This window comes from Chroicocephalus ridibundus, chromosome 5, assembly GCF_963924245.1.
Source record: "Chroicocephalus ridibundus chromosome 5, bChrRid1.1, whole genome shotgun sequence".
Lineage (NCBI taxonomy): Eukaryota > Metazoa > Chordata > Aves > Charadriiformes > Laridae > Chroicocephalus > Chroicocephalus ridibundus.
In genome coordinates this window covers 49,828,796-49,843,839 of record NC_086288.1, presented here as the reverse complement: position 1 = coordinate 49,843,839, position 15,044 = coordinate 49,828,796, and the positions used below count along the sequence as shown (strand labels likewise).

At 41.4% G+C, this 15,044-nt stretch overlaps 1 protein-coding gene across 1 annotated transcript in view; it reads right to left on the bottom strand.

The window, feature by feature from the left end:
• The window catches only part of UVSSA (UV stimulated scaffold protein A), a 59,015-nt gene extending 46,258 nt beyond the window's left edge, over positions 1-12,757 (bottom strand). Inside the window, exons 1-7 of the mRNA XM_063336244.1 lie at positions 12,701-12,757; positions 12,337-12,664; positions 11,705-12,035; positions 7,200-7,320; positions 5,596-6,030; positions 4,306-4,415; positions 3,551-3,679 (exon numbers count right to left, since the gene is read on the bottom strand). Of these exons, the coding sequence (XP_063192314.1) occupies positions 3,551-3,679; positions 4,306-4,415; positions 5,596-6,030; positions 7,200-7,320; positions 11,705-12,035; positions 12,337-12,434 (1,224 nt within the window). The 5' untranslated portion in view covers positions 12,435-12,664; positions 12,701-12,757. The remainder of the gene's footprint in view (positions 1-3,550; positions 3,680-4,305; positions 4,416-5,595; positions 6,031-7,199; positions 7,321-11,704; positions 12,036-12,336; positions 12,665-12,700) is intronic.
• Positions 12,758-15,044: the final 2,287 nt, after the last annotated feature.

Below are 15,044 nucleotides of genomic sequence, written 5' to 3'. Positions count from 1 at the left end.
CACCCGATTCACACTCCAGACAAGTATTTAACTACAGTGAACTTAACTTGTGTAAGCACACAGAAAATTATTTGCCTTTGACCAACACAGTAAGACTGTCTTTTTTTTGATTGTCCCCCACCCGTTTGAAAAAATAACAGCTCAGGAAGAAATATCTTGATGACTTCTGATCTACTGGGGGCACAGCAATGGGAAGAAGGAATGGGTGGTCTGGGCAGCTAAGATGTAGTAATATTTACAAAATCTGCTGCAAGGGATTTGTTTGTATACAGTCAAAGGATAAGTTTTGCTGTTCTTTTCCCTTTCTTCCCACAGCTCCTGAGAGGTAAGCATAGAAAGGTGCCATAGCCTACTTGTGTTGGCAGGGTTTAAGCGTTAACATAAAAATGATGGCACTCCTTTTAATTAAGGCTTTCTGATGGTTTGAGTTCTTCACTGTCACGGAGGAGAAAAGAAAGAGACGGTTATATCTCATGTCACAATTAACCATTTTAAGTCAAAGTTTCTCACTGCATAAAGTTCAGTGCTTTCCTTCAAGTAACTTTGTATAAGAGAAGTTCTATAAACCTACAGAAAGGTCTCCTGCAGTTTTAAAAGCAGTGGGGCTTTTACATTTTTCGGTAAAGATAAGGCAAAAAAACTTCAGAGAAAATAATTTGTGCTAATTTTCTAACATGCTCTAATTTCCTAAAGATACTGCCTTGCTCACTCAAGCTCCACAATCTGGAAAAATGCAGTGAGAAATAATGGAAAGCATGGAGATAACAGCAAGGATTGACAAAAGCAGACACCTTCATGCACCAACCAAATGATTATTCTTGTTGAAGACAGGCCAGGTAGCCACCAACTTCTTCCTCTCAATGTAATTTACATCCAGCTACGCTGCTGGTATATTCATACTGAACCAGAGCATCAAGAATTACCCCAATTATACAGGCCTTACTTTCATCTCAGCCATGTGCAAGTGTAACTGCTCAGCTAAACGACAGTACTAACGGTATGTGGCAATGGTAAGGGACCCTAGGACCTTCCTTCTTTCAAGTGGCAATTTAAACCTCTGTGGGATTGAGAGGTATAGTAAGTAGGGTTCATAGTAACAAGTCTCTTCCAGTTTCACTGTACAACCTCTCACTAAGACCTTCCCTGTATCAACTTTCTTGATCTCAATTTGAGGGTGCATAAAGCCTTTCGTCACCCTCATTGGACAGAACAGAACAGGTGAAGAGAGGGGAAATTAGGGACCACAGAAGCACAGAGAACAAGCACAATGAAAAAACAGAATGTCTGAGAAGACTGGGCAAGCCGAAGTCCCCAGCCAAGTTTTCAAGTCCCTATCATTCTGTTTTATATTTGCTGATAAAACAAAACTACTTTCTCCCTGAAGGTAAGGCTTGCCTGTGGTGCAGGATCATTACTACACTTGAAATGAGCAAGTACACACACAATTCACCTTTCCGTTCTCCAGCTAACGATACATATACCTCAGATTGCAGTCACTAGCTGCCAGGAAAACTGCTAGCATATCCAAATGTAGAGATGTCACAGATCAACTACAAGCTAGACAATTTACACAGGACCCTCCGTACTCAGACACTTTATTTACACTCTCTCTCTCTGCTTACTAAATGCTCCCCTTGATTTCTAGGTGTGCTGATCTCTACACATGAGCAGGTACAGCACTCACTGATTCCACGTGCTAACAACACCCGTAATGCACTGAGCTCTGTCGGGACAGGGTGGCTGCGAGCCAGTGCTTTGAAGGACTGTCTATCAGTGCTTCTTCTCTTGGGTCTAAAGATAGAGAAGGTAGCAAAACTTTGTCATGGCAAAAACTATAGCTCCAATGACACAAGGATGTACAGACAGAAGCAACAATACATAATACAAGCGGCAATGCTGAATTAAAGAGGAGCTGCATGCAGCGTTTCATACACTGAGACATGTAAATATTTGGCAGATGGGGATTCAATAATCACAGTCTAAGAGATGCTGTTTATTCTGTTCTATCAGACTCTCATTTCACTGTCATTTTATGTTTCAACAAAGTAATTTGACGTGTTAATAAGAGATAATTTATACGGTTTCCTTCTGCAGTACAAAACTCTCTAAGTTCAGGTTATAAATTTGAAGTAACTCAGCACTAACGCTAAATTTGGGTATTTTTTACTGTAGAAAACCCCTAGGAATAATTATATATTGCTTTCAATGCTTAAATTAGCATCTCAATCTGCATGGCTTCACTTTGAATGTATTCTTTGTGAGCACTGCTATGTATTTTACTTTTTTTTTCCCCCCCTTCTAATGATGGAATTTATTAGCTTTCAAGCCTTATATGGATAGCATTGATCAATCTCCAGAAGTGGTAACAATACCACTTTAAATACATACACATGCACACACACGAAAATCAAGGCTTGAATGTCCTTTCTATCTTGCAAGAAATATAGCAACCAATATTCCATGCAGAGGTGCAGCAAATGAAGTCCTGTCAAGCAAATGGCAGGAATGACAGCAGATGTCTGGATTCCTTCATAGCTGGTTGCATAAAGGTAGCACACATATTTCACTGGAGAAAAAAAAGCCCTCTGACAAGACAGTCTTTCAGTACTTTTCATTCAGAGTTGGCATTTTTGACTGGTGCGGTACATCAGTAGGTAATAAGATGATGAACCAGATTAATCTTGGTAAGTTTCATTTGCACAATGAAAGCAAAGTTTACAACACTCATTCACGGCTAAACAAGGCTATCACAATTTAGTCTAACGTATAAGATCCAGACCAAATTCTTACAATCCAGTCATACACCAGACTCCCCTCCAGACCCTGACCCAAACCACTTATTTTCATGTCAAGCTATACAGTAATTTCGTTTGATCACAGCCAACGGATGTAAGTATTATGTAGCTCTGCTTTTTAGTTACATGAACAAGTCATAGATCCCTTTTTGGATCCGAGAAAAGTATTTGATCTTTCAGACTCCGTTTATTCACAAGTTTTACATATTTCACAAAAACTGTCACAGGTAGCTAATCTTTGTGAAATATTTTGACTCTTTAAAGCTTTGTATAACAACTAATTCTCTTAAGATATCCTCAATCATATTACATGCTCACTAGAAAGAGCAAATGCTCCAAAGCAGAGACGCTACTTTCCTGAATTGTGAGACACTAGCATAGTTTGGCAAGTTATAAAAGAACATCAGTAATACAGCGTTTACTGAGAAATATGCACAAAAGAAGCTGAGGACAAAGTGTTACACATGAAGAAACTAAGAGCAAATAAAATCTGAACTTAACCACTTCTCTATCCTAAACAACAACAATGCTGCCTTACATGGTTTTGTCTAATAACTGAGCCCCTAGCATATTACACGGGTATTTAGTGCAACTTTCTTGAGTGAAGCTACAACCATCTGAATTCACGTACTTTTCAATAAAATTTGTGTTGAAAAGTTTCCCAGATGAAGGTTTAAGAGAAAGTGCATTTTTTGTATACAGGCTAAACATTACTAATGGCCGTCTCCAGTAAAACAGAATGTTAAGAAACTCACCACTTTTCTTTTTCTGGCTTTGAAGGAAATGTTCATTTCCTTGTATTTCTTCATAGCAGTCTCCAATTTATTCTTGAGACCAATGGCACACCTTAGCCGATCATCATTTATTCCTGCTCTGGTAAATAACTGCAAAGCAAGAAATCAACATTCTTATTCTTTTTTCTAGACATCTGAGCCAAAAAACATTTTCCGTTTTCCTTCACAATTAATGAAACAATATGGTCACAAATTCCATTATTTTAGAAGTAACAAGTAAGGCCACTTGTTTTCCTATCTAGAACACAAAAGCTAGTAGCAACTACTAAAGACAAACAAAGAATGAACAGCTGGTATAAACATCACCTGAAAGTGTCCTTCTATAGGCCAAATTCCATGCATGAGCCTCCTTGAGCAGTAATATCAACTGACAGAACAGACATGCTGTTTTTCTGATATAGACATGTCAGACGAAAACAAGCCGTGTTTTACTTTACCCCTTTGTGAAGGAGTCCTATTTTACTATATCTTTAAAAAGAAAAAAGTATGACTGTAGGTAGTATATCTAATGCCGAGAGCCATCAAACAAGTTATGTAGCTCCTATAGTCTCCTTTCGTCCACCCCTAATGAACTAGAAATCTTTTCTATTTGCATCAATGTTTCTTCAACCTGAATTTCCTTTTTGCTCACGGTCCCTCAAGATTTGCTGTACCCCAGTCCTTGCTTCTCCATCTTTTTATTAAAAAAAATGAAAAGAATTGTCTCTTTATCCCACCTGAATCCAGGACTGCACAGAAGGCCAGAACTTATTGCTGAGGAGTTTGTGAGCATCCATGACATTGTTTATTATGGCAGTATTATCTTCATTCTCATGCACTTTTATATCTGCCCAAAACAGGGGAAAAAAAGAGTTAGTGTATGATGTTTATAGTATCTTCACTACAGGATCTAAAGAAGGTAAGCGGAAGAAGTGGACGTGAACATTTCTAAAACACTTGATCAGTTCAGGGAAAGTTACAAACATCAGAATGTTTCTCTGTTCAGTATTAATTATTCTACCATTATCCACACGTTAAAAAAAAAAAAAAATCGTAGGAAAAGATGAAATGCTTTCAGTCCAGGGCTGACAGAAAGAGTTGTGAAGCCATCACTACTAAGGAATCAGCAAATAAACAACAAACAAGTGCAGTCTTATTATTTACATTACGTTTTGTCCTAGGTTCAAATGAACTGGGCCTTATTGTACCAGTTTCTGCATATTCAATATAAAATAATCCCTCCCTCAGTGGCAACAGGGACTTGATTGTCAAAGAAGCCAAATATGCCACTATCCAAGTAAAAATAGTACTTTTCACCCATTAGTCATTCATAAGCCCCACAGATACATTTCCAATTTTGTTGTCTGAATGCACAGAAGTAGATACCTGCCTTACTGGCTGTTTGCACATGAAATTCTATTAGGACAGTATTTGTAAGAGACTTCACTTAGATTACCAAAACGCAAACTGTCCTAATTTTTCTAGAGGTAACTCACGTTAGCAAAGTTATATAAGAAAGGTATAATCATAATCCTTAAGAATTCCTAGCAAAACTACTTACTACTTCTTGCAACTTGTCACTAGCAAGGAAAAAAAAAAAGTTTAAGAAACACTCAATTGTAAGATTTTTAAATTAGCATCTTATACCCCAGCTATTGAGAGAAAGAAAGAGGTGACTAGTGAAGTGTATAAGAAAGAAAATTATATATGGTACACAGATATTTTTTTTAATACAGGAAACTCATCTTATTATAGATACTATGAAGTGCTGTAATGTGGTTATAACAACTAATACAGAAGTTCAGTCTTAGAAGGTAATTAATAAAATCTGTTAAACACAAGGACACCCAAACCTAAGAATGGTTACTAGATGAACCAGAAATAGAAAAGAACTCCAAAATAAATCTGCGTGGTGTCCAGGAATCCCAGCATTTAAGTCACAGAAAAAAAAAAACCCAAACCAAAAAACTAAAAGCACTTCAGACAAAGGCTGCCTCCAGCTATATGTGAAAAATTTTTCCAGGTACCTGTGGAGATTTCAAGGTCTAGAGTATACTTATGCGAAATAAGCCCATAATTCCTAACAAAAGTCTGGTAATCATCATCATTGGTAGCAGGGACACCAGATTGAACTTCTGAGCATGTGCCTCCATCTAATTCTTTTTGCTCAGGCTTCTCCTGTTTCTCATCCAAATCTTTGCTTTTATCAGTTCTAACACACTGAGAAACAGAAAGAATGTCCTTGCTGCAGCATGGCTGTTCATCATCCACGCATCCAAAATAGGACTGGTTAATTTCCATCTGGGAGGACAAGGGGGATGCAGGTCTATCCTCATTAGCAGACATTTGTTTGTTGGCTTCCAGTTCCACGTCATTCACAGTGAAGTCGAAAGGATCTGGCATCAGAAGCCGGAAACAGTTTTCCATCTCTGTCACTGTGTTGGCAATCTCTTGGGACATTTCTATCAAGACACAATTGTTTTAGAATATTGTTAAATACTGTAAAATGCTAATATCTCCAGAGCAGACACAGATTTATGAAACAAATAAGACTGCCAAAAGGGTAATCCTTTTATTGAGTAATCAGTGAAAATTTAGCTATACAGATTTCTTTCTGCTGCAGAAATTGTCCTTATAAAAGTGACAATACTTTTCTTAAGCAGGAAATCTAGAGTTTCCTGAGCTAGGAATTTAGAATCAGTGTTCCTCCTTTCCCTACCCTCTCTAAAATTTCATTATGCAAAGATGACACAGGTACTTCATAAAATTTGAAGGAGAAAAAGGTTCAATGAGGATATTCTTAGTGATCTTGGCGCATAATCATTCTACAGCCATGAATGTTATAGTTGCTTGTAGATGTAGCCATGAATACATGCTATTGGTCAAAAAGATGCTACCAATAAAAATGACTTTGAGAAGGTTAAATCTCTTTAAAATTCCACGCTCGTGTATGAAAACGTTTCCAGCATGCAGAATAACTGCAGACACAATTAGATGCATTGCATATACCAAAGTAATTGAATTAAATAATCCTTTGTAACTGCAACATAACATCCTTACTATCTCTGTTCTTTCATATTACAGAAATATGTTTGCCACGTACATGTTACTTAGAGATTCATCCTCCAGTTAGACACATTTTTTAGCAGCAGTATGATACTGTTCATAGATATCCTACACTGCATCCAGGATTCCTATGCAGACCACTGCCTATACTTCTGGCACATGATGACCATATATACAATATAATTAAGGTCATCAGTCCACAAGGTATTGAGAAGTCTGTGCCTAATCACAGAAATTAAGCCACTAGCTCCAAAAAGTCTTGTGATCTTGCTTGAGGTTATGCATTCATACTTTACTGAATTACAGACAAGACCTTTACTTGCTAACTTCTCTTTTTTTTTTTTCCTCCCCCTATCTCTTCATACTACCTGAGCTCACAGGACTTGTTTCCCCTGATATTCTTTAGGCAAGAGAGACAGAGGGTCGAATGTACTAGTCCCGCCCTCTGTGGTCTGCTGTTATTTGGATAGCTATTCTCTTAGAATTTGTCGTAGATAAACTTAAAAAAGGTTGCTTTAAAACTGAACAAAAATACCCCAACACTAAAAGAACAGAAGCAACTCACCTTCCATTTCTTTTTCAGCTCTTTTGGCTTTCTCTTTGCAAATGTTCTCCAATCGTTTTTGCTTCTCCTCTTCCCTCTTCCTTTCAGCCACAGTTCTGGCATGCACATCTTGAAAATCCACCTAAGGAGGAAATGAAGAAAAAAGTGTAACATTGCTTCTAAGAAATATATAGAAAATCCACTTCCTAAGATCCTTATCTGTGGTGAAAAATCCTCTAACATCAGCGATCAGCCAAAAGCTTGGCAGTACTTCCTTTTATCTCCTCTCCTCCTAGAATCAATAACTACAGTAATTCTGAACAAGTTTTTACTTCTACTAATAAGGGACTGCTGAGAATAAACGGCTTTCAGAAAGGAATCATAAGGTAGAAAACCAAAACCAGTTAAATTTCCACATGTAAATTGCAGAATAAACTGGGAGACCTCTGTCACAGCATTGGAGACAAGGGGTTAGGGGGAATGAGCAGGAACACACTACACAGGCTAAGTATTCAAATTATATGAAAACGTCACATTAGGCCCACTGTTAGTAAAGGAAATCTACGAAAATTTGTAAGCACTATTACCACAAGTATACCTATCACTTACTAAAGAACTTTGTAAGCAAGGAAAGTAGAAAAGATGACATTCAAATTCATTTAAGACGACCACATTTTGGATTTTACAAGTACATTTGTTGGATTTGGGGATTGAGGGAAAGGTTACCATGCAGTCTCACTTTACCTTCTTACGACTAAAACAGAAACATAAATCTGAGTGATTCAAAATGCCATTTCTTAAAATATTTGCAATGGGGCTTTTTTTAGTTTGCTCTTAGAAGGGCTTGAAAATGTAAATATTTTTCACTTCTGTTTTAAGGAAAGGAGTCTTGATTATGTTATTGCATAAGGAAACCTCTTTGAAAAAGAAAAACACATTATTTCCTTTTGATTGCTACCACATAACTTTTGTTAACTTCAATACAGATCATCTTGAGAGCCGAGCAAGCCTGTACTTTGCTGCTAATAAAGTTCGCAGACTCTCTGGTGCTACATCTATATTACAAGCACCCACTGAACATTTGTCGTTATTGCCACTGAGAGATGATCAAGCTTGTCAACATACAGTAATGGTTCCCAGATACTGACATCCTACACCAATACTTTGGAGCCACAGAAGAGTAAAACAGCAAAGCTGAATCTCACTTATGAGGCACAGGTCCAGACAACACTGAGATCACTCTACACAGGACAAATAAGTCTCACTTTCTATCTGTTCCCAGAAGATCTCTCCTGAAACATGTACATGGATTTAATAGCCATGGGTCAAGAAAACCAAGTACATCCTACAACTGAAGTTCGCTTATTTTTACCCAATCAAGAATTTTATTGGTGTCTCATCTCAAACTTACTGAAACATTTATATATTTGTTCAGCATTAAGCAAGTAGGTAACTCCATTAAACACTATGGAAGTTAAAAACAAATGCTTGAACTTGGGCTTAACCACATACTAAAGTAAATGTTCCTATTGCTGAATAATCCCTACAGTGTGCAATACGCCCTAAGGGTTTTTTTTACAAGTATTATTTATGTAAAAACTTTAAAGACAAATTGTTTTATATAAAAGCCTTTAGGAGCAAAAGGATACTTCAGCTTTCATATAAACTGGCATGGAGAGTCTCCATCAGTTTAGGAAGAAAGGCACAATTACCAATCTATTTTTTTTATTGGGGAATTGGGGGTGGGCAGAGGGATGGTAGGGAAAAGAGTTAGTTTCATACCCTATAGCAGCACTTGGATCATCAGGGTGAGCTTTTTTGATTTTCAGAATCCTATTTTTCTACCAAGTTCACATAGCTCTCAACACAGTAGCAGGAGAAACAGATCCTCCCCAAGAGCAGCATCAGCCACAAAAACGGAACAAAGATACAGAACCCAGGAACTACAGCTACTGTTTCTAGGCAGTCAGACTGGACTTGCACAGAAAACAAGAAATAGCTAGAGTTCCCTAAATCACAACTTCTGCTGCATACCAGAATACCTACAGTGGAGTCATTTGCCCATGCTTTCCCCTTTTGTCCCAAAAGGACCAGCCACATGCTGCTCTGATGCATTGTTTCATGTTTTGGCACTTGTCCAGATGCCCCTCTTACAACATCTGCCAAATCATCATGGTTTGCCATTGATAACAATAGTGTACCTCACATACTAGGTATCTATCACCAACCAACTCTGCAGCACGTACAAAGCTTTGAGTTGTCCAAAACAGGGCACTCTTACAGAAGCCTCACAAGGTCAGAATAACTCAGGGCACAGCTCACTTGCTACCTGAGGTCACCACAAACTCACAAACTTGATCAGAACCCATCCAACCTCATTTAGGTGATATGGACTGAAACCAGAGTTGTTGTTCTGCCTCTGTATCGGTGTAGGCTATATGAAGCCTTTTTGCATTGGTCTGTACTTTTTGGAACTGGATGTGATGAGGTGCAGACAATTATTCTTGATTTAAAGGGTGTAAGTAGTGGGCTTAGACAACTACTGCAGCTTTTGTGAAAATATTGAAGCACAGCAGTAAGATACTCTATATTGAGCTGCTCAAAATTCTGTTTACTCCATAACTGCAGTTCACTCCAATTTCATCCATGCTTTCCTCAAATGCAAAGATACTATAATACGACTCAGTTGCCTAAATATGCAAACATTTGGAAATATTTGAAATCTTCCCTCCCCCTTGCCCTTCTTCTTTTTTTAAACTTTGAGACAGGAGCTTGAAAACAATTACTTTCAGATATACTGAAATATTATTTGCACTTGAAGTCAAACTGTTATATAGGTACACACTTGGTACCTACTATTATGGACCTAGTAACATTAAAACAGTGGGTAGCTCTCCAGGTTTACACCCTAAGAGGTCATCTTCTGACCAACTGTATATAAGGTGATTTTGGTGATAATTAAAAAACAAAACAAAACAAAACAACCAAGAACCACAAACCGTACACAGAGGTAACACTCCTCTCAAGTTGCCCTATACTACTGTGCCAAACCTGTAATAGAACCCTGTATTAAAAAGAGGTTTAGCACATAAAAAACACAACTTTGTAATAATTTATTTTTACATTTTAAACCAGCAGCTTTTGCAAGCTGCGCCCAGCTCAGACAGCAGGCCCCAGGATGGCCCTCGGGGGCAGCAGATGTAATTTACTACTAGAAAGTACAAATGCCTCCTCAAATCTTTTGGTTCTTTCTCACACTTCAAGTATTAAACCAGCAAAAGGCCGGTTAGGTTTGTTGGCTTATCTCAACGCTTTAAGTACAAGAGTTATCAAACTACGTAAGATTGTTTCTATTGGTACTAATGTTTCTAGAAGTACTCAAACTCAGCTGCTATAGAAAACAGTACAGCCAATCTTGCTGGGTAGCATAGTATCCCAAACACAAGACCGGGTGATCACTTTTCGTATCTGGGGACCAGGCTTAAACCACAGGACCACAGACAGACAAGCCAAACTTCAGCAGACTTTTTGTGTACTTGCATGTTCAATTTGGTGAAACTGTATTATTATCTGTTAAAGCTCCCTCGTCTCCATCTTGTATTTCCCCTTGTCACTTTCATTTAGGTTTTTTTTCTTTTCTTTCTTAAACAAGACAACAAGGTTCTGTGAGCAGATGCCAAGAACTGTATAGAAAAAGAACACAGTACAATAAACATACAAGTAGTGTACACTAGTAGCTTAGTGTGGAACCAGAACAACAGAAATAGACCATGTATCACAAAGGTTTTTGATCTACTGTTAGGAACACTGAACAGCTGCCTTTCTAAAGGGAAAAAGAATCAATGTGTTTATTGAAAGTCTGATATTAGCATTGTAGCTAGTGTGAATGTTCCAAATTTCATTATTTGCACCTCCAAAGAGATACTAAAGGAGAAGAATGTTCAAAACATCATGACTTGAAGCCTAGAAGGGAGAGATAAAAGCAACTGCTTACATACAAGCAACTTCTCTTTAATAAAACTTCTTGTATAACACACTAAAACTGCAGCTGAGGGGAGGCAGCACCTACGCTTACCATCTCTGTTGTACAGTGGAAGGAAGCTAGAACTGGACAGCTCAGTACAAAAATCAGTCTAGTTTAAACTGGCATAGAAAGACTTAATAGCCAATGATCCTCAGTTTCAAGTGTAACCATTATTTCCGTTCTAAAAACTCTATACTTCAGTGCTGCAGGTAGGAATCAGCGGGCGAAAACCTACCGGTGAGCAATACTTTTCGCACCCTAAAAGAAAAGGCTAGTTGAGTTCAGCTCTCAGTACAAGCTTGGAGTTTTTAAAACTTTACAATACTGCAAGATGAACAAAAAGGTTGGAATTTGTCTTTCAAAGACCATGGTCAACAGGATGCCTCCTAAAGACAATGTAATTTCCAACACCTTTCCTTTTATATTTATTGGTTTCCTTGCTTTAAACACCTCCTAGAGATCATCACCTAAAACCACACACAGAAGTAAAAATGCAGAGTACCTTCTTATTCTGCTTTAAGAAGCGGTATCCCAGAGAAAGCTTCTTGTAGGCCTCTCCATACTTCTCATGCCAGTCCTGCACTGACTTAATGGCTGCTTTCCTCAGTTTCTGTGCCACCTCTCTGGGCGGCGGAAGAGGCTGCTCGTGGTCTATCCCCACCGTCAGCTCCAAGAACTCTTGGAAATTGGAAATTACTAGCGTCCGGAATTGATGGGATCGGGTGAACAATTCCTGCACGATTTGGAAAGCCGAGAAGCGCATCTCGGCATGCTCCTCGTTAAGCCGTGTCATCAGCAGGTGATAGGCATGGCTGATGTGTTCGTCTGAAGACCTGAGAACAGGAGAAGAAAAAAAAAAAAAAGGAGGATGAGTTACTAAAAGAGAAGTTTAGCACTTAAAAACCACAACTTGTAAATATTTATATTAAATTTTAAACCGGTAGCTTTTGCAAGCTGCGCCCAGCTGAGACAGCAGGCCCCGGGGCGGCCCTCGGGGACAGCCTCGCCGGCCGGCCGGCCCCGGGCATCAGCGTCGCTCCCGGGGGACGCTGCGAGGCCCGGTTTCCGTCCCGTTCCCTCCCGTCCCGTCCCGTCCCGTCCCCTCCCGCCCCAGGCGACGCCGGCCGGCCGTACTTGCAGATTTTCTTCAGTTCCTTCATCCTGCCGGGCTCCAGCCGCGGCTCCCCCGAGGTGGTGAGCTCCTCCACCAGCTCGGCCAGGCGCTGGTCCATCTCTGCCGGCACCGAGCTGAAGAGGACAACCGCCCCGCGGAACCCCTCAGGCCCGGGGAGCCCTGTCAGGCCACCAGGACCTGGCTCTGGCCCGGCTCCGCTGCGGGCCTCCGCGGCGCCATTGCCCGCCCCTCAGGGGAAACCCCGCCCCTCGGGGGCTGCTACACCCACCCCCGCCCCGCGGCGGGTGGTACCTTCCTCACCCACCCCCGCCCCGCGGCGGGTGGTACCTTCCTCACCCACCCCCGCCCCGCGGCGGGTGGTACCTTCCTCACCCCCCTCCGCCGGCGCCTACCACCGCCCCGCCGTCGCTTTACGCCAGCGATACCCCCCCCACCGGGTTCCACGCAGTGACGCCCGCGTGACGTCACGCCAGCCGGAAGCGCGAATAGAGGTAGGCGGGGAAGGCCTTAAAGGGACCGCGCCTCGCTTGGAAGAGGGCCTGTTAACCCTTTGCTGTCCGCAGGGCTGAGCCCCGGGGCAGGGCTGCACCAGCCCTGGTGGGGGGGAGCGAGCGGCCTCCACAAGGCCTCCGAGCCCGGCGGGGAGCAACGGCCGCTCACCTCAAAGCAGCCTGTGATTACGGACCTCATTAGGATAGTTCCAAAGAACGGCTCAAAAAAGGCGGTGTTGAGCTCAAAAGCCCGGCCTGGAGGCCTGGCCCAGGCTGCGGAGGGGGCAGGCCGTGGGGCTGTGGAGAACTGGGCGCTGAGGCCACGGCCATGGCTGGGCCTGGCTGAGGTGCTGCCCCTCAGGGACCCCCCTGGGTGAAGGTGGTGACCCGTCAGGCATGGGGAGCGGAGCCCCCTCGTCCTTCACGCCTTACAGTGGGGCATCCTCGGGGCTGTGAGGGGAGCCCAACCTTTGGCCTCCCGATTCTTCCCTCCGCCCGCAGCCTTTGCTATCTAAGAAGCTCATCGAGCGAGGAAGGCCCCATTCGTGGCACCCCGTAACCAGGCCCCTCCTCACTTCTGCATCGGAAGGTGAATTTTCTTCAGTGGCTGCTGCCATCCAGAGCCTAGAGGGTCTAGAGAGGCTTTCACAATAGCTTCTCACGTGGGCTCTGTACACCACACGGACACAATTTGAGCTTTTTGTCATGGCTACGTAGGTTGCAGATGCAAGGATGTGGCGGAAGGAGCCAGTAAGCGAGCACGGTCCAGTACTCCCTCGCCAAAACTACGGTATTTTTTCCCAGCACTTCGTGACATTTGGCTTCCAGTGGTGTAAACGATGGATTTTCTCTTTGGGAAAGGTCCTCCACTTTGCAGCAGTTGGAAATTATGTTGGCTTTAGCATGGCGCAGGGATGAGAGGATTGTTACTGTGTAGCCCTAGCAAAATGGTACTTTTATGTACTAAAAACTGGAAGGAAACACAATGGTGAATCCAGCCCAGTTGTCAGGACTTTCAAGGGGAGTATTAGAGCATAACTGTGTTTATATGATACCTTTCACTTGAGAACCTCAGAGTGCTTTACAAATGTTGTAGGTAACCCCTCAGCATATGGAGGGAGAAATTGATGAAGGATCACAGTAATAGGAGAAGCTGAGGTACTGAGCATAGCAAGGGGGTGTTACCTACTTGTGTCTCATCCTTAAAGCACAGTACGCGTTCTGCTGCAGTTGGATAGTGGGGTTAACCAAGTGCTCCCTCGTCTTTTCCCACACGCAGGAAAGCATCCAGCACTTTACTCTGCACGCAGCTGTGCTCTAAGGGCATGACCCTGGCATGTGTCCTGCTCCCCTTAGGGTCACCTATAGTGAGAGAGAGATTAAAAGATTTGTCTGTATTCTGGTCTCCCTTTGCACCGTCCACACAGGTGTGGTTCAATTATTGGAGGTGGTGGAGCTGCCCTGGATTCACTCTTGGCAGCTCCTGACCCGCTTTTGGTTTTGGGTGCTCAGTTAGACATGTTCTGCAGGCCCCCATCTCTGAAAGCACTGATTAACCACTGGGGAAGATCAAGCCCTTGCAGGTGCCCACTTTGAACATCCTAAAGAGGGGAGACATTTAAAATATCCATTCACATCTGAAAATGTTGTTGCGTCCTTGAATAGTATTTCCGTTAATCCACAGTTAAGGCATGTGTTGGAAGTAATGTATGTGAATTGGTGTTGCAGCTGTCTCTACTTTCTACAAGCAATGAACTCTTATTTTCAAACAAATTTACTGCAGTTAATGAGTATATACATTTTGCAGTGATTCTGTTATTTCTGATTCGATACGTGAAACCAATGCCATCTTATTTCTTAATGTTTCTCCTTTCCTCATTGCCTTCCATCGAGTTAAATGGATTTCCATGTGAAAGCCACACACAATGGCACAGCTCATCATTAAAGTTTAGACGAGTTTACTCTTTCAATATTTCTCATTTTTCTATTTCTCTTCTTAATTTGATTGAAAGTGCCTGAACAACTGCTTTCTATTAGGTTATTGCTTGCAAAATTAGCATTGCTGTACTATCTAGAAACTGTATTTCAAAATGAGCCTCAAGCAACATACTTAACATCTACAAAGGCACCGATTTCATATCCATGCATAATGTTTAAAAAAATCCCTGCAAGGAGCCATATGGTTTTGCAAAGAATCAGTTGATGAATGAATGCTG